The 27,480-nt window shown below is 42.0% G+C and overlaps 3 protein-coding genes across 8 annotated transcripts; 2 read left to right on the forward strand and 1 right to left on the reverse strand.

Moving 5' to 3' along the window:
* Nucleotides 1-1,968: 1,968 nt before the first annotated feature.
* On the forward strand, nt 1,969-4,457 carry LOC311266620 (uncharacterized protein). The gene is made up of 5 exons (XM_084369051.1): nt 1,969-2,001; nt 2,413-2,476; nt 2,700-2,744; nt 3,265-3,413; nt 3,513-4,457. Exons 1-5 carry the CDS (start codon nt 1,990-1,992, stop codon nt 4,191-4,193), a joined length of 951 nt encoding a protein of 316 aa, XP_084225177.1. The 5' UTR covers nt 1,969-1,989; the 3' UTR covers nt 4,194-4,457.
* A 1,020-nt stretch (nt 4,458-5,477) lies between these two features.
* On the forward strand, nt 5,478-13,185 carry LOC311267235 (dynein, cytoplasmic 1, intermediate chain 2a-like). 4 transcript variants are annotated; one of them, XM_084370178.1, is made up of 17 exons: nt 5,478-5,620; nt 7,094-7,202; nt 7,288-7,420; nt 7,855-7,990; nt 8,366-8,428; nt 8,657-8,784; nt 8,875-8,964; nt 9,136-9,298; nt 9,387-9,486; nt 9,622-9,747; nt 9,843-9,989; nt 10,089-10,202; nt 10,296-10,429; nt 10,529-10,673; nt 10,768-10,908; nt 11,440-11,565; nt 11,734-13,185. In XM_084370178.1, the coding sequence occupies exons 2-17, from the start codon at nt 7,095-7,097 to the stop codon at nt 11,833-11,835; spliced, it is 1,956 nt and encodes a 651-aa protein (XP_084226304.1). In that variant the 5' UTR covers nt 5,478-5,620; nt 7,094; the 3' UTR covers nt 11,836-13,185. The 4 variants fall into 4 exon arrangements, with proteins under 4 accessions (XP_084226304.1, XP_084226305.1, XP_084226306.1 ...); XM_084370179.1 differs by having other exon boundaries at nt 7,906-7,990; XM_084370180.1 differs by lacking the exon at nt 8,366-8,428 and having other exon boundaries at nt 5,479-5,620.
* On the reverse strand, nt 13,130-25,828 carry LOC311267234 (electrogenic aspartate/glutamate antiporter SLC25A12, mitochondrial-like). Of its 3 annotated transcripts, none has more exons than XM_084370175.1 (18): nt 25,756-25,828; nt 21,720-21,773; nt 20,604-20,749; nt 19,487-19,602; nt 19,019-19,158; nt 18,748-18,894; nt 17,688-17,826; nt 17,474-17,567; nt 17,227-17,311; nt 16,950-17,031; nt 16,672-16,830; nt 16,343-16,395; nt 15,884-15,964; nt 15,252-15,392; nt 15,000-15,138; nt 14,613-14,771; nt 14,427-14,517; nt 13,130-14,155 (listed from the first exon to the last, which is right to left on the reverse strand). In XM_084370175.1, the coding sequence occupies exons 1-18, from the start codon at nt 25,807-25,809 to the stop codon at nt 13,945-13,947; spliced, it is 2,091 nt and encodes a 696-aa protein (XP_084226301.1). In that variant the 5' UTR covers nt 25,810-25,828; the 3' UTR covers nt 13,130-13,944. The 3 variants fall into 3 exon arrangements, with proteins under 3 accessions (XP_084226301.1, XP_084226302.1, XP_084226303.1); XM_084370176.1 differs by lacking the exon at nt 25,756-25,828 and adding an exon at nt 22,531-22,602; XM_084370177.1 differs by lacking the exon at nt 25,756-25,828 and adding an exon at nt 22,139-22,481.
* Nucleotides 25,829-27,480: the final 1,652 nt, after the last annotated feature.

Consider the following 27,480-nt stretch of genomic DNA (forward strand, 5'->3'; position numbering starts at 1 on the left):
GCCCTACTTATACCTTCTGTAAAACAAGTTGATTTATCTTGCGAGGCGGCTGGTTGTCTCCGAGCACAGCTAACATAAATGTATATCATTTAACAGTAACAGGTACCCTCACCCTTTTATGTTTGTCATGCGTGCAGAGCAATTACAGTATGATCTTCACCATTAGCCACCTGGTAGAAGTCCTATAGACTCCCTGTCTCCTTTGATTGCAGCCTCACCTGCTGGTTTGAGGGATAGAATTTGCTTCACTGTTGAAATGACAAACACTGAGCAGACGGGCAAGTCGAAGGAATGTAATGAAGGAAAAATCAGTCAGCTAAAATTTTTTTACCTGCCTGAGCTGAGGTGCACGTTTGACTGCTTTCGATTTCACGTCCATTGCGTGTTGTAGTCAGTGAGCCAGTCGAAACATTACATTACATGGGTCAGATGGCTAGATGACTGAAGGAGCCTATGACAACACATTGTTATATAATAAAATGCTAGTTGTACTGCCTTTATGAGTTGTGTGAGTTGAGCTAGATAGCAGCAGGGTGAACTGACTGCTGCTGGGGTGAGTGATGTCTTTTAGTGTCCTCCTGTTCTGGGCGGTTTCAATCACTTCCCGTCCACAAACCATGCCAGTTTGTGATGTTTCCAGTCAGGAAGCTGTCTAGTGCTCCTCTGTAGAAGTTGAAGTCAGGTGGGCATCTCTAACAGTAAGACGTGACAGAGTAAGTTTCTATTCTGCAAGAAAACACAACATTTTCTTAAGGTGCTTTCAGTATATCTTGGAAACCTTTACAAAAAACATTCAAACCAAAAAACCAAACCAGGAAAACAAACTACTTTGCTCTTGAATGTAACTTCTTTTAACTGTGGTTAGTTTTTGTTTGTTTGTTTTCTCATTAATCATCTTTGCGTGTATTAGTTTGTTGTAAGTGTAAACGTGACATAACTGGACTCAGTGATTCTTAAAGATTTAAATAAAGTTGTATGACTGAATGAATGGCGAAACATACGTCTGCTGTACCACCAGACTACACAGCAGCTTCTTTCCTCAGGCTGAGACTTCTTAACTCAGCCTCTGCTCTCAATATAACAATTGTTTTTTTATGATTCATTGATTATTAATCTATCAATTTGGTTTCTATCTTTATTAGTACAATAAAAGGACTATAAACTACATTCTGTTATACAACCTTGTGTTGTAAAATGATAAATGAATTGAGTATCAATTGAGATAGGAAAGACACAGAGTATAAAACAAAGGCAACAAGGTTCTGGTTTCATACATTTATCCACATAGTAACTTTATTATGCAGGTTTATGAGTAAACTAATAAAAGTAGGGTTTTGAAGTCTCTAAACAACGTTTCCCAGGCTGTGCTACATTGACTTGGTGTTCAGACAAGCTAGCCCATAATTCCTGCATATTTCTTGGGGACTTAAACAGCAGTTGACGCGGCTCCCCCTCTATTTTTTGACTGGCCGAGACCAAAGTTGAAAGGACATATCCAGCTGTTTTCGGACAGAGGGTTAATTTTTACCCGCCAGGCATGTTTTGTCAAGAGTTTAGGCTACAGTAGCACGGTGCATGTCAACAAATTCTGCATATCTGGTCCATAAACCAAGCAGAGAAAACCATCAGCTCAGGAAAATGTAGTGTTTTTGAATGCATTATACCTACCTGCACCAAAAGCTTCATCCAGGACTATGACCTCTATAGAAAGAGCTAGGAAACTGGACAGTCTGTGCACCCAGTCGGTGCCCTGCTGTCATAGGGCTGATTCTTGTGGCTTTACAAGGAGTCACATTTTGTTTGAAGTCGGTTTTTAACGGCTGTTTCCTGCTCAGTGTGCTAATGAGCTCTTCCACGTCTCAACAGAAAATGTACGAGGGGTGGAGTTCGGCCAACTTGCAGCTCAGTAGCCAATGAAAAGGCCCCAGTGCAAACAGCAGTATTTAGGAACAGTTAGGTTGTGCAGCAGATTAGACCAGGACTGGGAAGATGCAACAGCAGGTGAGCAGGTTTGGTTTTATTTTTCACTTTTGCAGCCACGTCACGTTTAAAAGTAGAGGTGTTAGCTTAATGCAACCTTTGTTTTGCATCATTTGTATTGCATGTTTAGCAGTTTGCATGCCATGACGCAGAAAATACCCACAAAGAAGATTTTTTTGACAAATTCTCTGACAACTAATTCAAAGTTAATCTGCAGATGTTTCAGCAAAAGAAACAGGATGTGTGAACAAATATCAGAGAGCTGCTATATTGAAAAAACATGGAGGGTCCAGAAGTGACTTCACAGGAAATTAAATAACAACTTAATGGATCATTTTTAATCCTCTTTTAGTGAAAACAGCAGTGGTGTCAGACAGAATAATGAATAAAATAACAAAATAATGAGGGTTTTGTGTGATATTGCAATTGCAGATGCTGAAGATGATTTCCCAGGTGTCCCTGTCGAGGGCGCTGTGCTACCTGCTGATAATGCCAGGTTTGTCTGAGTAAAATGCAGAGACGTATTCTTCTTTTACATTCATGTAGCAGCTCAAACTTTACTAAAATCTTGAATGAGCATTGAATGGAAGATTGTAGCTGCTGATATCACTGGTCACTCATAGTCATGCCTTGAATGCCTCATTTAGTTGCTGTGTAATACTCTGCAGAGTGAAGTGTTGTTCGGGTAAATGTCTAATAAATGATCTGCGTCCCTCCAGGTTTGCTAGAAGCAACATCTCTGGTGAAAGTTAAGAATCCTGGAGGTATGTAATAAGCCGACTTCTAGCAGATTGTAATTTTGAACAAGTTTATGTGTTAATCAGATATAGAAAGTAAAAAAAACAACAACAGATAAGTAGTGTTACAAACTAAATGCATGTTATCATAGTTGTAGTTATCTTAGTTTCATGTATGATGTTTTTAGAATAATATTACTGTTTTTTACTGGAAAGGAAAGAATGGAAACATGTAATCTGGAAAGTAACTTGTAACTAAAGCTGTCAGACAAATGATGTGGAGTAAAAAAAATACAGTATCTGCCTCTGGGATGTAGTGGAGTGCAAGCATCTCAAATTTGTACTTTAGTTGTAGACTTAAAACAAAGTTTCCTACAAATTCTAAGTTTAAAACAACTAAGTGTAACTTCCTGGGGAAAGATCTTTGACTCTGACTTGAGCTGCCAACCCGAGACTCATCAATTGACTGTCTTTCTCCAGGAAATTACATGTTGGTGCTTTAAATCGTAACAGACTTTATGATTCCCTATTCTGTGTTCCTCCACAGGGAGTTCGCTCAACATTGACTCTGCTCAGGCGCACGATTTCCTGACTAACTCTCGACCAAAGAGGAACATTGAACCAAAATGGTACAGAGGCAACCCTGATTTCCAGTCCTACTACCGCTTCTACAACAGTATTGGACACATTGAAGGAGTAAGTTGAGCTTGATTGGACGTTCTTATATATTGTGTTTCAACTTTGGTTTCACAATTCAGCTAAAATGTTTTCCCTCTCTGATGTTTCTCTGCTCAGATCTATGAGATCGACAGGATCAGGATGTTGTATCAGCAGATGCGTCACTTGGAGCTGACCTATGGCCCGGATGCCTCCAGTTACCAAAGTGTCATGGGCGTGCTGACTACCACTGAAGCACCGACTACAACCACTCAGCCTCCTCCACCTCCCACCACCCCTGCTCCGACACCAGACCCCCTGGAGAATGCTCAGAAGATCTATCTGTGTCACCCCAAAGATCCTCTGTGCAAACCTCAGATCGTCTACCTGCCGACAGGCGCTGTTCCGGTGCTGTGTGATCCACGATTCAACCCCGCCTGCAGGCCCAAAACAGAGGAGGAGATAAAAGCTGTTGCTCCTCCCCCACCACCACCACCACCACCACCTCCTCCTGCCCCTAAAAAGTCTGCCCCACCTCCCCCTCCTGCTGTCACTGCTAAAGCTATGGAGTATGACTGCGACCCATACTGGGACCCCGACTGCCTCATCGACCACCCTCCCCGCCCGATCCAGGAGACGTCCGCACCGGAGGCACCTGCTGAAGAGAAAGTGGTGAAAGAGGAGGAAGCAAAAGTCGAGGAAAGTGCCCCTGCAGCAGCAGCCCCCCAGAAACCCCTCTACCCTTTCTTTGACCCTTATGATTTCAAACGTGACCTCTATGACCCCTCTCAGTACGCCAATCCAGCTCCCGAAGAGTAAGTGAGACTGCAAAATGAAATCACAAGAGCGTACCAAGGCAGGACTGCGAGCAATTCCACTTCAAAAACAAAGAGGAAAACATCAAATCATGCAAATAATCAAATGTTTTTCAGGACAGAGATGAAAAAACACTCGTTCATGCTCAGAGTTTGTCCCACATGACAAACCATGTGATTGATTTGCTGCTTGTTTGTTTGAGTGGTCATGATGCACAATAAACACCTTTTGTATGGAATAGAAACAATAAAAAAGAATAAGAAATGATGATGGTATTAAATATGTGTGATTTTATATTTCATGTTGTTGTGTTTTTCTGTGGTATTTGCATGGCAGTGGTGGACTCAGGCTGTCTGAGGTGCAGGGGCAAAAATAAATAGAAGGGGCACCAGTGTGTGAAACAGTTTCAACCTTTGGTTAAGATTCAAATTGTTTATTAGTCAAATTTGAAGGAACAACTTTACCTCTGTAATAAAATCACACAGGGAAATATCAACTATACATCCATTTAGAGGCAAGCAGAGGCCAACAACACTGGTAACTGTAGAGGTTTTTATCCATAGGGGCATCTAAAATGGCATTTTTGCAGAAATGTATGTCAAATAGGTTGGAAACAAACAAGAAAATATACCTCATTAGAATTTTTTGTCACATTTCTGTGATACGTGGACTTAAAGTTACTTTGAAGAACAAAAACAAATAAATAGCTAATGACAGAAGAGCTCTGATATTTTACTCAAGTAAAAGTAGCAATACCATCATCTAATAGTCTAATATACTGCATTCAAAATCTTACTGAAGTTAAAGTGCAGCAGCATTAGCACCAAAATATACATAAAGTAGCCTACTAGAGGTTAAAGTGCAGAATGGCCCACCTCAGAATAACAGTTATATGACTGGATTATAATAATCGATGCATTAATGTGCATTGGATATCTTAATATTTAATAATATGTCCATTTATTAGATGATTTTTAAGTCTATATTAGTAATCTCACCCTGCAAATAGTTTCCTCCAGAATGGGATGAAGTGGCTTTGAGGTATGATGTGGCAGAAAACGGAAACCTAGATTTCTCTCTTAACAAACATGTGCTTTTATATAAGTTTATTTTATTGTATTGTTAATTGCAACCTAAAACAGCATGTGAAAAACACATCTTCCACCTTTCCTGCCAACAAATACCTGAAGAAAACCCATTAAAACAGGAATTCATCCCTGACATGTGTAGTTTCTACCGGCAGGGGGCGGTAATGCTCTACGTCATTGGTTGTGCGACCCGCCGCCGAGGAAGAAGGACGCAGTGAAGTAAACTACTGTCTTCTTCCAGCATCATCAGGCTCCACCATCATCACTGCTACTCACACTAAACGCGCAAGAAAACTGGATTCTCTCGTCACCTGCCTGCTTGAGTCTAACATCTGATATCAGGTATATTACCGTGCCTTTATATCCGTGTGGCTTTTAACCGTGTCAGTGAGCGGGACAGCGCAGCGGACAGTGTCGGGCGTTGGTTATGCGATGCTCCCGTTAGTCGCTTATTATAACGGCAGGCCCGCCGGCTGCCATGGAGATTAGCATGCTAACGCAGCTAGCTAGCTAGCAAGCTGACAATGTAGCCGTTAATGAGATTATAAAACATGTTTGACACATTCTTGACCCATAACGTGAGGCGTTCACTATATTATGAAATTATAATGAAGAAGCTCAATGGGGGAAATGAACACAATGGCTAGTTTCTGACAGAGAGGTGTTGGATCATCTTATTGACACTGACGACACAAATCTGCCAGGATTACTTTGGATATGAATGTTTGTATGTGTGTACATGCTGACGTGATTAACTTACAGCTACAACACTCTGGATAATAAACGAACATGTGTGTTAAGCATTGATAATGAAGCAGGCATAATTACCTTTTAGCTAGTGTTTTTATTTCTGGAATGATACACCCACCTCTATCATTAGCCTTGACATTATGGAGAACACAGATAAAGAGGACATTGTTATCCACAGCTGCTTGGTGTTCACATGTTTCCAGGATGACAGGCCCAGGGCTACTGCCTGATGCTGCACAGTCCAAACATCACTGTCTGGATCTTGCAGCGCTGATAGATGTGGTTTCCATACTGGAAAAGTCACAAGGCAAAGCACAAATTCCCCAACTCAGATATTTTCTGTTGCTGTGCAGAGCTTCTGATGTGTATTGAATGACCTCAATGTCCTTAAATGTATCTTTCTAACTCAGGCACCCACTCTTTTTAAAGTGTTTTTGTCATCCCGGTTAAAGAAAGCAAGAACAAAAAGCTTCCTTCTTATACAATCATTTCTTTCATTATTGAATAATCTGCTGATCTCTTCTGCAATAACCATTTTGTCTATAAACTGAAATGCTCTGATTTATCCAACATACAGCCCAAAACTACCATCACATCACATCACATGACAAAGAAAAGCAAGAACATCGTCACATTTGAGAAGCTGAAAAATGTGTGTGTGCGTAACTTTTGCGTGAAAAATTGCTTATCACTTAGTCGGTTATCAAAGTACTTATGTTTATTTTTTGATGGTTGACTAATCAGTTCATCAACTAATGATTTCAGCTCTGAAATAGATCTGCAGTGTAGTTTTGAAGCCTTTGCAATTAGACAACCTCAGCCCAAACTATCTCCTTCCTTGGACCTTTTTCATAAATTGGTTGTTGGATGCTCACATGGTCTCACAGCGAATTAAAAAAACATAATCATAATATAATTGCAATAATGTTTTACTTTAAGGATCCCAGACTTCATGTTAAATCACAGAACAGTAATGGCTCTTCTTATGAGACTCAGTGTATTGCTCAAGGACATTTTGTGTATTTGTTGCCAACACTCGAGGTTTAAACGTCTCTCCTCCTGCAGTATGTCTGACAAGAGTGAGCTGAAGGCTGAGCTGGAGAGGAAGAAACAGCGGATCGCTCAAATTCGAGAGGAGAAGAAGAGAAAAGAAGAGGAGAAGAAGAAGAAGGATGTAGGTTGAATGCCTGCAATTTCATGTATCGCTGAAGAACCTGCCAGGCCGCTGCTTTGTTTTTATTCTGCCCTGTACTCTGTAGGGAGACTCGAAGCGTGGGGCCGATGTGGGCGGCGGTTCTTCTGCCCGCCACGAAGACTCCGACCTGGAGAGGAAGAGGAGGGAGGCAGAGGCTCTGCTGCAGAGTGTCGGCATCACCCCTGACATACCTCACGGTAAAACCAGCATGCTTCTGTTTTGTTTACCTTTCACCCGCACTTATCTCCCATCACTTTCTGGTCGTTTTCCTGATGGATTTGTGGTGTTTATAAATGTCACCTCTAACTTTTTTGTCTGGCTTGGTTTCTGTCACTGCCACACCAAACCACACCCCCACACCACCCACCCCCTCCTCACACAATATCTGAACATTTAATATAACTGTTGTGCATGACACCTAAACCTTGCCTGCCATTTATTTTCATTCTCTCTTCTCTCCCCTTTGTCTGTCCTTTTGTGTTTTTATCCCCTCCTTACTGCATGCATCACTCACTCACTCACTCACTCACTCATCAACACACTTCTTCCATACCTCACTTCCTCCCTCACCGACTCTCTCCCTCACTCACTCACTCATTCATCGCACCCACAAACACACACGCAATCACAGCTCAGCCCCTGAGGGTAGTAACAGAAGATACGTGTCTGTTTCACTACCTAGTCCCCGCCCCCATGTCTCCCTCCAACAAATCAGTGGGCAGCGATGCAGGAAGCCAAGATTCTGGCGACGGAAACGCAGGACCAAGGTCTGTGTGTATGTGTGAGACAGAGAGAGAGAGATGGGGATTGGTCGCTTTTTAATTTAATGTTTTGTTGTACTTGCATGCCCAAGTGTCTGTGTATTAACGTGAAATATTTTTGATGAATTCTGACATGTCTCCTCTTTGCCTTTTCACCGGCACGCTGACGTTTCTCAATTAACACGCACTCAATTCTTCTTCTTCTTCTTCTTCTTCTTCTCTCTCGGTCTTTCTTCCTCTCTGTTTGCTGTCTTTCCCATCTTTAACGTCTCGCCTTTTTGCCCGTGTTCTGCATTTGTTTTCATCCTCTTGTTTTCCTCTTCCTTTCTGTCTGTCCTGTCTCTCTCTTACTAACACCGTCTGGTGGTTTGGCTGTATAAGGACATTGCATTGGGATCCTGACCCCTCTACTCTGCAACTCCACTCCGACTCTGAGCTCATGGGGTACTGCTCCTCCTCTCTCCTTTAGCTTGTCTTCCAGCTTTATTCAGTTTTTGTGGTTTCATCTTAGATTTGTCTAAATGTGTTAGTATTTTGTCTGTATATCATCATTTATGTCTCCACATGTCAAATTTGCATTCAGTTCTTGCTTTGTATTGCAAAACTACGTGTGTGCTTACTTCGACAATGGCTTGTGTGTGTGTGTGTGTGTGTGTGTGTGTGTGTGTGTAGACGTGGCGCTGTGAGGCTGGGCATGTCAAAAGTGACCCAGGTGGAGTTTGTGCCAAAGGAAATGGTGTCCTACTGCAAAGAAACACAGACACCCACCGAGGTGCAGACACACATCGATCAAAAAGCAGGTAATGCAAAGGCAAAGCTGTTTTCTCTTCTACCCTGGCTGAATCAGAACTGAATAAAAACTCAATCAAATCTGTGTGTGTGTGTCCCAGATGAGGAAGAGGATGAGGAGACCGCTGCTCCCCCACCAGCAGAGGACACCCAGGACGAGAAAGATGAACAGGGTGAACAGGAGGAGGAGGGTAAGGCAAAAAATAATTTCAAATGTTGTGCTTTTACTACCGTTCTTTATTCCTGTCTGCCTTAAGTAATGAGTTTGAGCTGATTTCAGTCATTCCAGCAAAATGCTATCGGTAAGCAAGATCTTTTCTTGCACATTTTTCCTGAGCTTATGCTGAATTATCTGTGTGTAGACGGTCCCAAAGAGCTGACAGAAGAAGAGAAGCTGCAGGTTCTGCACTCGGAGGAGTTCTTGTCATTTTTCGAGCGAGGCAGCAGAATTGTGGAGAGAGCTCTGGCCGAGCAGGTGGACGTCTGCTTCGACTACAGCGGCAGAGATCTGGAGGACAAGGAAGGGTGAGGGCACTGAAGAAAACATTGCGTTCTGTAGAAAGGTAGATGGATAGGCATGGTTGATAATACTTTTCTTTTCGGTCCCTTCCAGGGACTTGCAGGCCGGTGCAAAGCTGGTTCTGTACAGACAGTTTGCAGATGATCGCTGGACTAAAAACAGAGTGGTCACCTGTCTCGACTGGTCTCCTCAGGTGGGTCAGAGCGCTGACACAGGAGCTTTAACCCTCTGCTGTCTAACGTTATAGGCCCTATTTTTTCCTTTATGTTTACTCTTAGTGTCACTGCTTCTTCTCTGCATCTAAAAATGGCCTCCATCTTCCTTTCAGTATCCAGAGCTGGTGGTAGCTTCATATAACAATAACGAGGATGCTCCCCATGAGCCCGATGGAGTGGCACTGGTCTGGAACTTGAAGTACAAGAAAGGCACACCTGAGTACATCTTCCACTGCCAGGTACAAGACCACAGCCCTACAAATATAAAAAAAGTTTAATACGACAAAGATTTAGGCAAAAGCAGAAATATAAATTGTATTCTTGCTTCCTCCAGTCAGAGGTGATGTCAGTTGGGTTTGCAAAGTTTCACCCCAACCTGGTGGTGGGTGGGACGTACTCCGGACAGATTGTCTTGTGGGACAACCGGAGCAACAAGCGCACCCCTGTTCAGAGAACCCCTCTGTCTGCAGCTGCACACACGGTAATGCACTGGAGCTCACACACCTTTTGTGTTAACACACACAGGGTTTTGTCTTGTGTAGGTCTAACTCCTCTGTTTGTCCTCCTCTGCTGCGTTCAGCACCCAGTCTACTGTGTGAGCGTGATAGGAACCCAAAACGCCAACAACTTGATCAGCATCTCCACTGATGGCAAAATGTGCTCCTGGAGCCTCGACATGCTTTCCCAGCCGCAGGTACGTTGAACTTGTATGGACGATGAACAGGGATGCCGTCATGAATATCAGTTGCTTCGTCAGAGTTGAAGGCTGCGTGTCTTTTCCCTGCAGGACAGTCTGGAGCTGGTATTCAAACAGAGCAAAGCGGTGGCCGTCACCTCCATGGCCTTTCCTCTGGCTGACGTTAACAACTTTGTGGTGGGGAGTGAGGACGGCTCTGTCTACACAGCCTGTCGCCACGGCAGGTGAGTCCTCTTTGACCTCTGTCCTCAGAGCAATCCTCAGATCTTTTTTTTTGGGAAAAGTCCTGTCCTGACAGTCGTTTTCATGCGTGTGTGTTACAGTAAGGCGGGAATCACTGAGGTGTTTGAGGGCCATCATGGTCCGGTGACCGGGCTGAGCTGTCACAGTGCTGGAGGACCTGTTGACTTCTCTCATCTCTTCATCTCCTCCTCTTTTGACTGGACTGTCAAACTCTGGAGCACTAAGGTGACACATTTAAGGTTACAATCACAGTTTTAGTTGCATTGCTAGTGATGTTTCCTAACTTTAATCCATTTCTTCCTCGTTTTTTTCTGCTCAGAGCACCCGTCCATTGTACTCGTTCGAGGACAGCTGTGACTACGTCCACGATGCGATGTGGTCTCCAACTCACCCTGCTCTGTTTGCATGTGTGGACCTAGCTGGACGCCTGGACCTGTGGAACCTCAACAATGATACAGAAGTATGTGCATACACAGACCTTTTGTTTCACCCTTTAAAGGAGACATGCTATTTTTTGAACATTAAAACATGTAAACCTATTTTAGTAGTAACCCAAACCAAAACTATAAAACTGAGAATGAGCACGATATGTCTCCTTTAAAGGAATAGTATGACATTTTGGGAAATATATATTGTTGACTTTCTAGCTAAGAGTTACACAAGATTGATACCTCTCTCTAAATATGTTGATGGATCTGGCAGCTGCTTAGCCTAGCTTAGCATAAAGACTGGAAACAAGAAGAAACTGAGCTTGGCTCTGTTATCTGTTTAAGAACAAAGTGTAAAATACTTATTTAATAGTTATATGTGGTATAAATCTTCTCATCTAACTCTTGCCAATAAAGTAATGAAATCATGAGCTAGATTTCCTAAGATTATGGCACCTGCCACATGAACAAGTTAATGGCACCCCTGCATCTGTGAATCTGCCTCTTTGTAAGCTGGTGTTTGTTTTTTTCTTCATCTTCTTAAACTTTTTTTTGTTTTTAAGGTTCCCACCGCCAGTGTGTGTGTGGACGGGGCTTCAGCGCTGAACCGTGTGAGATGGGCTTACTCTGGCAAAGAGATTGCCACCGGGGACTCAGAGGGGCAGGTGCAGGTCTACGAAGTAGGGGAGGTGAGATGTCATCCCATATATTGCTATCATGCTTTAATGAGATTTTTAGATTTAGCTGCCCTCAGTTATACAACTGAAAACAAAAGATTTTGGTTCAGATATTGGCATCACTCTCTCCACCTCTTGCTTTACATGCTGTCTGACGTGTCCTCCTTTGTCTTTCTGCAGCAAATCTGCGTGCCCAAGGCTGACGAGTGGACGCGCTTCGTCCGGACGCTGGATGAGATCAACGAGAACCGAGATGAAGCGGAGGAACTGGCCAACGTCTGATACTCCAAACCCCACACTGACAGCCCTGCTCATACACCAACACACCTAAAGCACACAACACGACACTGGCTTCCAGCTTTTCCACCCACGACAACATGAATTGGCCTGAGGAGACGTGCAGAGCTAGAAGGGATAGAAAAGACAGCTTTAGACGAGTTTTAGAAGTGTTTTTAAAAGTGTCTCGAAGAGTTTTAGAGTACATCTGTAGGAACAATGAATGTCAGGTGTAGCAGTAGTCGTACAGAAGTGGTTGAAAGTTCAGCTGACAGAGGAATACAGGGATGTGTTTTTCAGCATATGTAGATGTGTCTGTCCACTCTAAACTTCTAGCTTTGATAACATCCTCAGGGCTCCAAGAAACTGCTCTTCTCCTGAGGCCTCAACCAACTCAGTTCTTTTTTAAATATGCAAACCTTTGTACCTGCACCTTTTTATTACCATTTGAGTGTTTTTACATGTTTTAATATTTTTCCGGACACACTTGTGCACGTGGCTTCTAAAGAGTGTGTCAGCAGAGCGAAAAGAGAAAAGCTGACATATCACTATCGGATCCTCTTTCTCCTCAGCAGTACTTGAATTTGATGACTGAAAAAACAGCTTATGCGCTTACACGTGCTCACTCTGGCCTGTGCAGAGGTGTGTCATTCCTACATTTTAACCACTACAATATTTAATATTTATTCTGGTGGTTGCACTTATTTAAATATTTTGTGTATTGTTTCAAGAAATGCTGCTTTGTACTAAGAGCTTGAGTAGTACATTCCTAAAATTAGCACTACAAGCTTTGTACCAGGCAAAATCCGTTCCTACACTTGCCTTGAATTTATTGACACTAGTACAGTTAAAAAGTGATGTTTTTTTTCTGTACCAAAGGTGATTGTTTTTATACTCTGAATCTGTGTAACGAGTAGTAAAACAAACAACAGTTTCCTGACTTGTCCTCTTTAAGAGGATTAAATAAACTACATGAAGTTTTAAATGGAAATGTAAAGCTGAGGTTGGAAACTCGTTTTTAATCACAGAACATGATTTGAGTTTCCTTTTCCATCCAATTCCATCCATTCCTTCCAGGATGCAGCAGTCCAACCTCACCATACAAAACTTCAGCTTCAAATGCTTTCTCTTTAAATATTTAAACTGAGCTTAAAAATGCACTGTAGCAACCATATTTGTTATAATCTGAACAAGATCAGTATTCTGCATAGACTAACTGTACTGTATTCTTTCCTGTTACTGTTTCTGATACGGTCAATGGTTGCACTTTTCCATTGGAATAAAACTCAAAGACATATTGTTAAAATTAAAACCATATGGATGATTTATTTCAATAAAATACAATGACTGAATTCAGATACATTTAATTTATTAATACCTAATTCTCTGCTCATGATTCTTGTTTTATCAAGAAAACACTCAATTGAAAATTTCTGTACATCAGTAAGAGAGATTCTCAGAGACCAGGACCAAAAGGCCCCATGTTGCCGTAACATTATAGGTGCTATATAATGATACTGACCAAATGTTACGGATCTTTGTCTTGTAACATTTTCTTCACTGCTTCCTGTCGATGTGCTGTCTCAGTACAGTTATACAATATGTACAGTATATAGCCCCTATGCGAGGACCATTCAAAAGTGAAGACCCACACACCGTGCTGACCAATCTAATATTTGCTATCCCCGCCGTCCAATAAGAGAAGTCCTACTCACACTGAGTATCAGACAGAAAACAGAATAAAAATCATATCAGCTACTCATGAGAGAGAAAGAGAGAGGGGTGCCTGGAGCTCCGTTTTCAGACAAAAGAACACAAAAGATGGAGATGGCAGGAGCGTAGCAGCCACTGAAGATACAACACAGTCAGCGCTCTGGTCCTGACGCTGTCTGCTCGGTCACATCCACAGCTGCAGCCAGCTCTCCACCTCCACCACTGGCTGCGGGGGACCAGTGGATGCACACCTTCACCCTGGGGAGGGGTTGGTGTTGTTATGGCCCCTATGTGTGGAGTGTGTTTTAACTGTGTGTGTTTCGTTTATGTATCTATCTAAGTGTCTGGCTCCTGGTAGAGAAGGAGAGGGATGGCAAAGTGATATGGAGATTCAGATCTCTACTAGGCCTGAGATGGCGTGGCAGTGACTGGCTCTGGGTGATGAATGGAAACCACGCCGGAGGACTTGAATTTAGGGAGGTGGAGGCCAAATTTGTTCTCCACCCCGGCAAAGGTGGCCGCAGCCAGGCGGTAGCCTCCGAGGTGGTCGGAGTTGATGGGAGGAAGCTCAGAGATGCGGGTCTTGGATGTGGGCTCAGATCCTGTCGGACGACTGCAGATAGGAGAGAGAAAAGAGGGGAATGGTTATTACACGGATGTAATGCCAATTTCAATATTAAAAAAATGAAGGCAAGAGCTACAAACAAACAAAATACTGACAAGTAAACCTTAAGATATGTCCAGCAGACTGGGTATAATAACAGGTACTGCCTCCATACAGGCCATTAATCCTACCAGTGCAATGTCTTATGTGCTTCCCCAACCTCTCTCCCTGTTAACTTTTCAGTTGTCTAAATTCATTACAGTAAAAAAAATTGACTTACTGTCCTCCAAAGTCAACGTAGAACCACCGCTGTAAGAGCTCATAAGTCACCAGAGTCACACCAAACTGGGGAGAAGACCGGCACATACGAGCTGGAGAAAAGAGGAAGACAAAATTCAATATTTTTTACGTGCAAAAACAATCTGAGATGCATCGTGTCTATGCATGCTGGTGTACACAAACACACCTCCAGCTCCTTTCCACAAAGCCCTGAACCCTTCCTCTTTCATGATCTTCCTGAAGCAATCGATGACTCCAGTGTAAGTGGTTTGTCCTGCCCTCGCTGCAACCTGCAGACGCGTCTTGATGACATCAGCAGGCGTCACGAGGGAGGCAGCAGGGATACCTGGGAAATGGAGGAAGTCAGATGTTACTTCAACCCTGTGAAAAACGGAGTCTATGACTGAAACATGAAAGGAACTTTTAACTGGTTATCAAACAGTTTCAATTTGATATTGATCCGTTTCTAGAACCTACATAAACAAATGAGACCCTCAGCAAGCAGACTGGCTATTTCTTTATAATTACTATAGTTATTCTTAATGCCTGTCATCGGGTCATAATCTGAGGTTACCTGCAATCGCTCCAGCAGTGAGAAGCTGCAGAGCTCCCAGCCTGCCTTGTTCGTCAGCAAACTGGGACTTGAGGTGGGCATACGCCGGGAAATAGATGGCTGAGAAGGGGATGTCTCTCAGGAAACATGCTTTAGCACCCTGGTTGGACACAGAGGGAGCAGACAGTTGTATGAGACAGTGCTTGGAAGAAGACCATGAAAGAGCAAGGCAAAGAGAAAGAGTGCATGAATACTCGATCAAAGACAAGTTACCTTGTAGAGGCCGAAGAAGCCCAGGTCACGGACCACGCTGACTGCGCTCACTCGAGGTCCAGTGGTGATCTCGCCCGCCACCTGCAGTCGAATCTTCACAATCTCCAGAGGGTTGGTAAAGATCACCTGAGAGCCTCCAGCCTGGATAAATGAGAAAAATAGGAGCTTATTCACACAATTAAATCAAAGAGAAAATAAATCACTGCTTCTGCATCTCACATGTACACAGCTGAGGGATGGGAGCCAAGTCAATAGTAAAAAATTTAATCCTGATCAATCATTTACTTTGCAATTTCCCCGGATGGTAAGGTGTGCTGGGCCAAAGTGTGTAAGGATGAACAACGCTATCAAAAAAACAAAAACAGAAAAACAAAACATGTTGCGTTGGACAATGACAGTTTAACTCTGGATGCAATCAGGGTTGCAGTCCACTGTTAGTAATGTCATTCTCAATGTCAACTCTGCAAAGCAAGTTAATACCACCGATAAACAGACTCCATGCACAAAATACAAGTAAGGAGGCACATTTACCTAAGGGTGGTAAATCTGCATTTTTATCTAGCCTCGAGTTCTTCTATGCATTCACAAACAGATTAAGCAGGATACAAAAGTGTTATGGACCTGACACTTACACAGCCACCGGAGAGAACCTCAGCAAGAAAAGGAATATTGTTGTCTTTGTCGGTGAACTTGTCTCGTACAAAGTCATTCACCTGTTGGACACAAACACAGAGCAAGCATGAGACCAAAGACAAATCAGAGGAAGATTGAAAATCAGTCAATGAGTTGAGATGTTATCCTGCCTTTTTAAAATCTGATCTAAATTGGTAAATGTGATGTCTTTTATCCTGTAAAATGTTACTTTTAAATTGATTTTAAGCTTCTTCTTACTGTATTTTTCATCTGGTGGAGACTTTTTCATTGATTTTCATTTAGCTAATTTAACTGTGCATGTGTTGTGTGTGATTTTGTCAACATGCAGTTAACTCCTGTGTAAACAACCCATTATTACCACTGTAACAAGTGTACAAGCAAAGCGACTAGAGGATGGAAGATTATTATGTGTTGTATATATGATCTGAGGTACTTACTGTGAGTTTGATAGCCTTCTCAGGTGCCACACCTATAAGCTGAGGAACCAGACCTGTGGGGAATCATGGGGGATTGAGTAAGAGTAGACTCTCATTTCATTAGTATGACAGAACAAACAGGAGTACGACAGGAGGAATCAAAAGGGAATGTACATCAGTGGTGAAAGAGAACTAGGCACATGAGGTAAAATTCTCCAACTGAGCAAATATAACTGAAACAGATACATGTTTAAGAAATGGATGAATGGTAGTGAGGAAAAATAACATTAGTACAGTGTGGGTGCAGACAGGTGATTATACAGCTGCCATTTGAGACCTTTCTGGCCTACCTCTATAGAAACCGAAGAAGCCCTCGTAACGAAGCACCTTCTTAGCACAGTCAAAGCTGCTCTTGTACATCAGCTCTCCAACAAAGGATCCCGTGGACCTTTGGTTCTGCATACGAGTCTTCACCAAGTCGATGGGGTACACGGCTGTCGCTCCCGTAGCTTTGTGAACACAAACACACAAAAATATGATTAAATACTACACCTTTAATTAGATATATCAGTAATTGCTGCATTTTCAGACAGCCATCTGTCTTTGGGTGTACAGTAGGATAACTCACCTCCAGCAATAGAGCCCAGGGTGAACCTGTAGGCCGACTCTGCAACCTGGAGATACACAGGCCTGGAAGAGTCCCCATGAGTCTGAAAGGAAATCACACATGGGAATACGGTGAGTTAACATGAAGAAAACTGTTTACAGTTACGAAAATTTCTGTTTCCCATGCAAGAGAAAAAATCCTTCTTTCATGGTTTCAGTATAGAACGTGCTATATAGCATATTTTCTGATTTGTTTAAGGATAAGGAGTTGCACACACAGACTGCCACAAGCATCCTACCTGTTTTTGGGTTTCAGCCAGGTGATAGGGCAGACATGCTTCCTCTAGTGGAGCTATCCTCTCAATGTCACTAAAATTCAGGCGCCTAAAACACAGATGTTAATTTCCCCATTATTTTCCATCACTGTCTTCGCACAGGTCATTATATTTTCTACTAAATATCCATAAATAAAACTGAGGTGAATTAAAGGATTTGGGCCACACTGACTATCACAGGATTTAACCGAGTTGCAGTGTGAGTGTTTACCCAGAGGGGGAGTGCAGGCCTGACAGCTGGTACAGGATGTCGATTTCCATTGGAGTGATTTGACCGAACTTGTTGGCAGCATGAACAAACTCCTCTGCAGCGAGAAAGAGATAAAAGAAAATTACCTTTTATAGTAGCACTGACATGTATGACACACTCGTGAAGCATTTTAGCTGAAAGATACAAAATCGTGGTAATGTAACAATCCCAGCACCTTTGGTGACGAGCGTGTCCTTCCGCGTGCCGGCCAGTGTGCTGTAGATCTTGCGGATCAGCTCCATGTTGTTCAGGAGGGAGTTGAAGGCATTGAAGTACGAGAAGCTGACCATGTGTGAGGTGCTGCCACCTGCAGCCTGGAAGAGAAAAGCAGAGGATGTCTGGTACTGATCTGACCAAAATTAAGTTTGTCTTTTTTATATTAAAAGGTGCACTATCGGCAGAAATTTGAATAAGAGAAAGATCTTCATTGACTTTTCCTTAATTTTATGATAAATAAACTAAATTACAAAACTCTGACAGGAAATATATGTTCCAAAAAGATGTCAACGGCACACAAAATGTATTCCTCTAATGCCAATCCTACGATGCAGGATATCTAACTGTATGTTGGCATGCAATGGTATGAGATTTTCATGGTAAGATGACTGTCTCAGAAAATCTCAGTCCAAATATACCTAGAAAACAGTATACGGCTACAACCATGTGTATTACTAGAATCTCAGGGAAATCAGGATAAAACCACTGTCACTGTTTAGCCCTGTCAAGAAGTGTCAGAAATTATAGTAAGAATGTGCAGAAAAGCCTAACACAAGAGAACGCTTGGCAGAGCCTGAGCAAAGCTTAAAAGATTATTCAAATTAGAAAGGCCCAAGGTGAAAGTGGCCAGTATTGTCCTGTAAGGCTAATAACCCCAGACTGGAAGCGGATGAGGATTTACCTCTGTTGAGTGTGTACATTTTCATAACCCCACAGCTCAGAGTGAGTTATATTGGCACTTGTAAGTGATCAAAATATACGTATTGTTTAGCATTTTCTGGGCCACATGAAAAACTTTTTGCCCCAGTTTGACTTGAATTATTAACAATTTGCTACTCCAAAGAGTGGGAGATGTCACAGCCTAGTACGAACTGAAATGAGGGAGCTTCCAGCTATGAAAATTATTTTTGGACCATCAGAGCTTATCTGAAAATAACACTCATCTATTAGATCTGAATATTCTCTGTGGTGACAAATTGTTCTGTCAGTTAGCTCTCCTCGCACACAAAAACACTCACTGAGACAAGGTTCTCCTCCACAAACGGTGTGAGCACATGGTGTCTGATGGTGGCCATAATGTCACTGAAGTCCATGGCAGAGATGACGCCATTCTTCCCTTTGTCCTTTTGGGCGAATGCCTGGCGTGCATGCTCCAACTGCAGCTCCTAAAAAAAAACCAAAAAAAAAAAAACACATGACACCAGAATGCTGAGTGTAAATATAGTCAACTAAAAGACGAAGTGAGAAACTTAACACTGATCAGAGGGCGTCTGTAAATAACCGACGTACCTGCAGGAACTGGGTGAACTCGAGGTAGCTGAGGTCTTTCTTGCCGTCGTGCCCGAAGTGCAGGCGGATGAACTCGCAGTCCCAGTTGAAGGGAATGTGGTGGTGCACTGTAGTCTGGCTGAAGATGTCCCGCACATTCTCTGCAGCACAAATACAAAAAAAAAAAGGATCAATAATCAAACTTCCTGACATGATGAATGACGTAACATAAAGCTTTGTGTGTTGACATAAGAAAGAAAGCTCAAGTTGGAATGAAACAGCGCATGAGTGGTTATGTAAGTCGATCCATGTGTAATGACTTAGACGTGGAGTAATCTGGTTAACTATGTCATATTAGCAAATTCTTTCTGCGCACTGCACCGCTCTGATGACGCAACACACAAACAAATCTACAGGACTTCCTTCAAAGATGTACAGTGCTATATTTATATTGTCATTCATGCAAAAATACAGAAATGTGGGTTGTACCGAACGAAATGGCTCCAGTTCCAGTCTTGTCAAACAGCTGGAAGGCTACTATGAAGAGAGCGTCAGGTGCACACAACACTGATTCAAATGCAAGAAACTCCTGGAACGAGATCAGCCTGCAGTTGTTGGTGTGCATGTGGTGGAAGAGGGGAAAAAGATATAGTGTTAAACACATGGAAGACTTTGGAGGGAAGCCAAGATCAGAGCATTCAGTATTGCTTATAGGAACAGTTGCATTGTCCATTCTAATATTAACTGAGCCGATATTTATTAATGTCAAGTCAGTGCAACTGGGAAGTTGGCTGTGTCAACCTTGCCTGCTCAGCCTGGCTGGAAGCCAGTTTTACTCAGGGAAAAAGTTTTCTGGTTGCCGTCACAAAATAATGACTGAATGAAACTTGCTTCAGGCTAATGTTGGCTGGGTTAATGTTCTAACATCACCTTCAAAGCTTGTGAGGGAGGCATGTCCGTCTGTCCTGCTGTTGTAGTGAAACATTGTGTCTAAATGAGCATTACATGTCGCAACTGTAACATTTATAGCCTGCATTTTTATTTATTCATATATTTGGACCAGCAGCTTGTATTTATGCTCAATCCATTTTCACTTGTGCTCACCAGAAAAACATTATGGCGGCTCTGAACATTGCATTGCAGTTACTATCTAGTCAAACTGTTGTTTCTACGTTACACAGCAATTTATTTGTAAGATATCTGTGTATGTTTTCTTAGCTCTAAGGCCAGGTAGGCATAGTAATCAGCTAATTGTTTCAGCACAAGTGTGATTGCAATGGTAGTATTTGTAGGTAAAACCTACACAAAAGCCTGTTAGACTTGTCTGGAATGTTTGAAGAAGAAATCTGCAAACACGAAGCAGATATATTGACTCAAATTCAACAAAAAAATACGACCTTTCTTTGACTAAAACTAGAATAGCTCCTAAAATAAACACTGCCTCATAAGCAAGCAGTCAGGGAAATTGGTGACACTGGAAGTTTTATCTTATCTGAAAGTGGCTATAACTGTGAGTACTGATCAGACATGGCTCAATAAACTGTCAATTAGTGATGATAAGCAGCGTGTAATTGTGTGTGTATATCATTTCTGTTTCAGTACGTACCCGTCCTTAGTGGTGTCGGCCACAGCAGCAATGAGCTGTACAGTTTTGGGGTTGTGGTGGATCTGCGTGTGTAGTCCTAGATACCTCTGGACAAAGTCTCCTGGGGTCATGAACCTCTCTCCATCCTTGTCCGCTACACTGGCAAACTGAGGAGAGAAACAACAAATAATACGATAAACAACAATAAAAAAAGCAACTCTGTTAAACAAAGTTTCCTCGCTGTGCTGGGGATTCATGCTGCACCTGAACAACCAAGGTCACTGGTCCTGCAGTGTAGGAGTGACATAGCAGAATGACACCAGCACATACTTAAGCAAGTATGAGCATGCACACATGCACTGATGTTTATGGTTTTAGTTTCTAAGCTATCTGACCTATGCATATCAGTGTAGCGACAACTGCTGGCCCACACGACAATCACACAGTGGGCCACTCGGTCACCACGCGAGAAGACAGAGGAGCAAGGTGAAGGTTAACCAAATCCCTTCTCATTGCAGTCACTCATGCACATCTCATGGTCATAAAAGGACCGTACTGCTTTTGCATCCTCTCTCCAAAAACTGACAATTCAGCCTGAACCGGGACTTTGAACCGGATTAAATGTCTGACGCTCTACCTACTGAGCTATCCTGACTTATAAAAAGACAATATGCTCATATTTCCTGTAAACCAGACCAACCCATTCCCTCTACACGACATGACGATCAAGGCAGAGACAGAGAAAAGCAAATGTTAAACACTTAAACACAACCTCTCCCATTTACAACAGCTGCTGCCGAGTCAACGAGCATTGACCACAATCATGTAAAGCTTCAACAATAAACGTGAGGTGAACTGATGTACACGTTCACCATCAAGCCATTCAGTTACAGTCATTTGTGTTTTTAATGCAACGACAGCAGCCTGTGCTGGACCTTTAACTGTGGCTAATGCTGTAACTCAAACCCCATGACAAACTTACAAGCTCATTCACCAAGTGAAGACAGTCTGGGCGAGCTGCTTTCTACAACCAGCTGTTTACATGGATGTGTAGAAGATATATTATGTGTAACACTGAGCTTTGCTAAAGAAAACACTTGAAATCTGATTGTGTGTTAGGATGAAATCAAACCTTACCTTCTGGAAGATTGCTTTCAGCTCACTCGGGTCCCCACGTTTGGTAGATTGCACCTAAAACAATGCACAGTAAAAACAACATTATGATGCGAAGGTGCCGTGTTCACATGAGCAAAACACACGTAGCTTGACGCAATATGAAGCAAAACAAGCAAACTACTTTGGGGGCTCAAGTCTCCTTGAAACACCAACTGCTGTGAAGGAGAAACAACCAGCTGCGACATGAAATAACCTACAGCGAGGCTTCACGACTACACCCCGACACAAAACATCGCGTTGAACAAGTTTAGGCAGCTAACCTAAACAATCGACCAAACCAGAAGCTAAACCTGAACACTAGCTCAAAGTAAGGTTACAACTGGGTAGCCGGCTAGCAAGCACAAACCACACACACACACACACAGGAAGAGGACACAAACCGTGGCAATGACATGTTAAGATCTGAACCGGCTAAAAAAAAAACAACGAGAGGACGAGAGCAAATCGACAGAGACAGACGCTGCGGAAAGATGCGACTTCAGCTAGAGCCGCTGGTTTCTTATCACAGCAGCGTTAGCAGTCCGATAGCTGTGTAGCATTATCTCGCTAACTTTGAGGTTGTGGATGTCTCATCAAGGCCAGCCGGGCGGCGGCTAGCCCAGTGATGCTACAGCCACAGCCTCAGCCTCACGGCCGCATCCGAGGCGCCCTGCCCGGACAGCACCGCACAGCCCGTCTGGCACAAGTCCCGCGCGAGAAAAGCGAGCGGAAGACATGCAGATATGCGCAAATAGAGGTTTGAAAATCGCTACGAGAGCGATGCCGAAGTCACCTTGACCGCCATGCTGGTTTGACGTCACGTACAGTGCGCGAGCAGGGGCGCAGCGCACGCCATCGGACGCGTGTAGAAGAGCCAGGACGCGAAAACGAAACCGGGCGGCCTTTCAAAACAAAAGGCCAAAACAACAAACAAACAAACAAACAGTCCGCTGGGATACATTTAAACACATTTAACGCAATCAATGTGTTTCATTCATCAAATTACAAGAGAGTAATAATATTTGAGGTTATGTTGTGATGAAGGAACTGTATCCTATTCCCCATACGTAACGCGCGCGTGCACTCTTTTTCCTCTCTCTCTCTCTCTCTGTCTCACACACACACACACACACACACACACACACACACACACACACACACACACACACACACACACACACACAAGAAATATGTGTCGTTAGTTTAAGAATAACTATTAAAATATCCAGCTATTCTACAAAATAAAAGTCCTGCATCATCACCTTCATCATCTGCTAGATGCAGGGGTGTAACCAAGGGGGGGGGGGGGGGGGTGGTCGGTACCGCGGACCACCTCTGAAGTCTGATTGGACACCCAAGGTGCCATTGATTCATTGTGACCTATGATTGGCCGTCTGCGTGGTCAGAGGCGGGACTTAGTGTGAACCAACTGTATTGACCTTCCTTCATGAAACATTTTTAAAAACAACACAAGAACAGGTCAATTTAACTGTTTTTAATGCCCAGCACACCTCGGACCGCATCGCAAGAGACAGAGGGCTTCTGTGGCATTTCACTGTGGCATACTTAACAGATTTGAGAGATCATTTTTATTATATTGTTTCTTTTCACTACTATTATTATTGTTTATTGTAATATTACTGTCCTTTGGCTGCTGTGACAAGGACATTTTCCAGTTTGTGGGACAAATAAAGGAATTCTGATTCTGATTTGAATTTTGTCAAAAAATGATATTTTGTCCACACAGGCTTATTTATTTTAATTTTATTGATACTTGATACTGTGTCTTTATTTTTGAATGTTCATTGTTTCCTTTGTATATAGCCACCTTTGAAGGTACAACTTCTATTTTACTTTCTCTTTTTAAAGAATAAAGCATTGAAGCTTTGTTTTAAGGTGCCTGTTGTGTTGTGATTGGTAGGTCTATTAAATCTTTCAAATAAAATTTTAAACACAGTAATGTAAGAAACTGCAGTGTACATTGTAATGAATGCAAATTTATTTTGGACATGTGGAAACAAAACAAAACAAAAAGTTCAAATTAGTTTGACAAATATGATGTTGAATGTTTTACTTTAATACTAGTAATTAAAGTAAAAGTGAGTGGTGGAAACAGAAATGGTAAACAAATGTGTGGGCGTGCTTGTACTTAATGCCAACACTGCAAAAGTCAGTGATCCACTTTCACCACCCCCATCTAAAAAGTCTGGAAACACCACTAGCTAGATATAGTTATAGTAAATATACTCATTGTGCAGTAAAATGGTACCTGAGTGTGTTTTACTGCAGCAATAATGTGTAGGCTGCATATTACTGCTGTAGATGTTTAAAGTTGTGCTACTTTTAACTTCTTTTCATACTGTTAGATTTTATCTACAGCTGTGCATCATGTTCTACAAGGTCATCATATGTTTTAGTTTTAACCATACATGTCTAAAAAAAAAATAGCCCTGTTTTCAGCTGTGTGAAAATACATTTTCCAGCTAATCCAAGATGTTTTTTTAATAGTTCATTTCGAAATAGGATAATTCTCTCAACTCATAAAGGAACAATTTAATCTTTCTGTTTATCACAACATTCAAAATCAAGACTTTTGCATATAAATGGTTTTCACTACACAGGAGAGAGCTGAGAATTGTAATCTGAAAAGCAGCCAGTAATTATAGCTGTCAAACAAATGTAGTGGGGTAAAAGGCACAATTTTTACCTTTCAGAGTAAAACTGACTTAGTTACATTCCACAAACACGTCAGGGCATGTTTACTTTTAAAAGATTCGCTCTAGGCAGTGAACCAGAAGCAGCTGAATCTGGAAAACATTGACTTAAGTAAAAGCGCATATTTAATCAAAACAGAAATATGCACTACATGGACATTTAGATGACATTCTTCCACAAGCCATATAGAGTAAAGGCCATTTGACTTACATAGTGCTAAACATTCCTCTGCTTGGACAAATACACCAATCAGGCATAACATTATGACCGCCTGCCTAATATTGTGAAGGTTCCCCTTGTGCAGCCAAAACAGCTCTGACCTGTCAAGACATGGACTTAAGACCTCTGAGGGTAATCTGTGGTGTCTGGCACCAGGGTGTTTTATAGTGGATCCTCTGGGTCCTGTATGTTGGGGGGTGGGGCCTCCGTGGATCAGACCTGCTCCAGCACATCTTATAGATGCTTGATCAGATTTGGATCTGGGGAATTTGGAGGCCCGGTCAACACCTTGGGCCTTTTATTGTGTTCCTCGAGCTGTTCCTGAGCAGTGTTTGCGTTGGGGGGGCCACTGCCATCAGGTAGTGTTGTTGTGATGCAGTGTTTGGATGGGTGGTGCGTGTCAAGTGGCATTTACATGAATGCCAGCACCCAAGGTTTCCCAGCAGAACATCGCATTGTGATGAGATGATCGATGCTATTTACGTCACCTGTCAGTGGTTTTAATGTTGTGGCTGATCGGTGTAAGTGAGCCAGGACAAATCATTATAGTACAATACAAACTAAGGGCTGGGCGATATGGCATGTATACAACATATATCTCAATATTTTTAAACCTCCTCAAAAGAGCTTCATTAATGCTACAACTGGGAGACTGAAATACCTTCTCTGTTCGGACAACATTGGTGACAATTGGTTCTTTCACAAAATATTAACACAATGATATTTTTGAGAAATAATCATCAATAATGTAGATATAATGACTAAGTGGGTAAAGACAAGTATTAGAACAAGTTGAACAGTCTAGTAGGTTCAGAAAATTACATCACTTTACTTCAATGCAGCAATGATATCCAAAATCTAAGACAATATATAGTCTCATATCACGATAACGATATGATATCTTTATATTGCCCAGCCCTAATACAACTGTAATGTTTATTAAAACAAGGAGGAAAAAGATCACTATAAAAGTTCAACAGAAAATCACTCACAAGGAGGAAAAAAGTCACTAAGACAGCTAATAAACAGGAAATCTACTAACAAAACCAAAGGCTTGACAAAGTAGCAAACAAAAGTACAAAACCTGACAAGACGGGCATGGATCAAAGGCTGACAATTCTTGACGCAATGATGGCATGGAGCTGGTTCACTGGCACACAGACAAAGGGAGACGCAGACCATATATACACAGGGTGGAACAGGTGAACAGGTGGACAGGTGGAAACAATCAGGGCAGGGAAGACAATCAGACTGGTGGGAAAAACACAAGGGGAAAGGCAAGTTACCTGAAACGAGAGTAGAATGTCAAAATAAAACAGGAAACCATAAAACATAGACACAAGACATTTAAACACTGCCAGCTTTCTTGGCCATGACACTCACTTGCGTGGCTTTTTGTGGCACTTTAAAAGCCATCCTTAATGGTATTCATTGCACATGTGGTTTCACCATTACAACAAGTCAACATGTCAGTTGTGAACAGGGCCATTTTTTTTAACTGACACTTACTGGCTTTGTTCCAACATCCAGTAGGTGTAGCAAATGTTTATTTTTGTGCCAAGAAAAATGTTTCACTTTTTTTCTGTTGAATACGTATGGTTGATAGCTTATCTCATTGACCTTGGTGAGGTGTCCATATGAGATACCACCAGTGTTTGTTGTCACTGATAAGGCAGTGACCTATTACAGCATCACCACTACCTGTACTACAGCACAGTACCAGCAATGGCCTGTGTTCTGTAACTTTGTTTAACGATAGTTATTTGAGGTAATGTCCTATATCAGTGGTATTTATGGTTTCAGAGGGCTGGGGTTAAAATTCCTGCATCAGGCTTAAAGGACTGAAAACCATCCCATTCATTTTTCCATGTTGTTGCCTACATCTACAGTATGAACAATGCTTTAAGTGAGTAATCATAGTCTCAATAACTGAATCAAGAATGAAAGCGTAAGGTTTTTTCAACAATAATCACATAATTGTTACAATACTGGGGTGTGACTCAATTCTAGTAGATATAGTTTGAGCAGTTTAACTGTATTCAAGAATACTTTCTTAATTTGTCTGACAAGACCAAGGTGAAATTAGTTTCAGGTTGAATATTCAACAGACATTCACTCCGGGGACACCCAGCAGCAAGTCTTACTCAGTTTCACCCAGTGTTATCAGGCGGTTAGCTCACCTCGCAGAACTTCCCCTCCCTGTGCTGGAGGCTACTTAGGGACCATCAATAAATTATGCAATTGTTTGTTTGATTTACACAAATACACAGATGTGTGTTGATTTACACAGATACATGAATATTTATCATGAAAATTCAGCGGTTTCTTTTCAATAGCTTTCATTTTATGGGAAAATTTAATTGATTTTTTAGAGAAAATTTTTATTTTTTAATTTTTTTTTGATTTTTTTATGAAAACATCAGCTTGATTTTTCAATAGCTTCCAAGTCATTTGACCAATTGACTCACATTCAATGCAGAAATGTTTTCCTATATTGGTTGAATGAGACACACCACTTTTTATTGGATTTATCTGGGAGTTTTGTTTTTGATGAAGACAGCGGCTTGTTTTTTCAGTTTTCAATGAGTCGAAAATAGAAATTCCACTAAGATCCAATTAAAACAGGTGTTTCTCATCCAACCAGTCTAACAAGACATTTTGACAAAATGCCGACTTTTCTTTAAAATATTCACCAAAAATACAAATTCCACCGGAATCCAATAAAAACTGCTGTTTCTTCTTTCGGCCAGTGTCGAAGACATAACCCTAACCCTAACCCCAGCCTTAAGCCAGCCTCATGAAACATTGT

This window comes from Pagrus pagrus (assembly GCF_965226575.1).
Source record: "Pagrus pagrus genome assembly, chromosome: 12".
NCBI classification, from domain to species: Eukaryota; Metazoa; Chordata; class Actinopteri; order Spariformes; family Sparidae; genus Pagrus; species Pagrus pagrus.

Excerpts from the sequence above, each read along its gene's own strand:
- LOC311267235 (XM_084370178.1), top strand. The coding sequence starts at position 7,095 with ATGTCTGACAAGAGTGAGCTGAAGGCTGAGCTGGAGAGGAAGAAACAG. Across the intron at positions 10,909-11,439 it reads ACCTCAACAATGATACAGAA|GTTCCCACCGCCAGTGTGTG; the intron begins GTATGTGCATAC and ends TTTGTTTTTAAG. Across the intron at positions 11,566-11,733 it reads AGGTCTACGAAGTAGGGGAG|CAAATCTGCGTGCCCAAGGC; the intron begins GTGAGATGTCAT and ends GTCTTTCTGCAG.
- LOC311267234 (XM_084370175.1), bottom strand. The coding sequence starts at position 25,809 with ATGCCATCATTGCGTCAAGAATTGTCAGCCTTTGATCCATGCCCGTCT. Across the intron at positions 18,895-19,018 it reads AGTTCACCCAGTTCCTGCAG|GAGCTGCAGTTGGAGCATGC; the intron begins GTACGTCGGTTA and ends GTTTTTTTTTAG. Across the intron at positions 17,032-17,226 it reads TGGCTGAAACCCAAAAACAG|ACTCATGGGGACTCTTCCAG; the intron begins GTAGGATGCTTG and ends ATTTCCTTTCAG.
- LOC311266620 (XM_084369051.1), top strand. Across the intron at positions 2,745-3,264 it reads GAAAGTTAAGAATCCTGGAG|GGAGTTCGCTCAACATTGAC; the intron begins GTATGTAATAAG and ends GTTCCTCCACAG. Across the intron at positions 3,414-3,512 it reads GTATTGGACACATTGAAGGA|ATCTATGAGATCGACAGGAT; the intron begins GTAAGTTGAGCT and ends TTCTCTGCTCAG.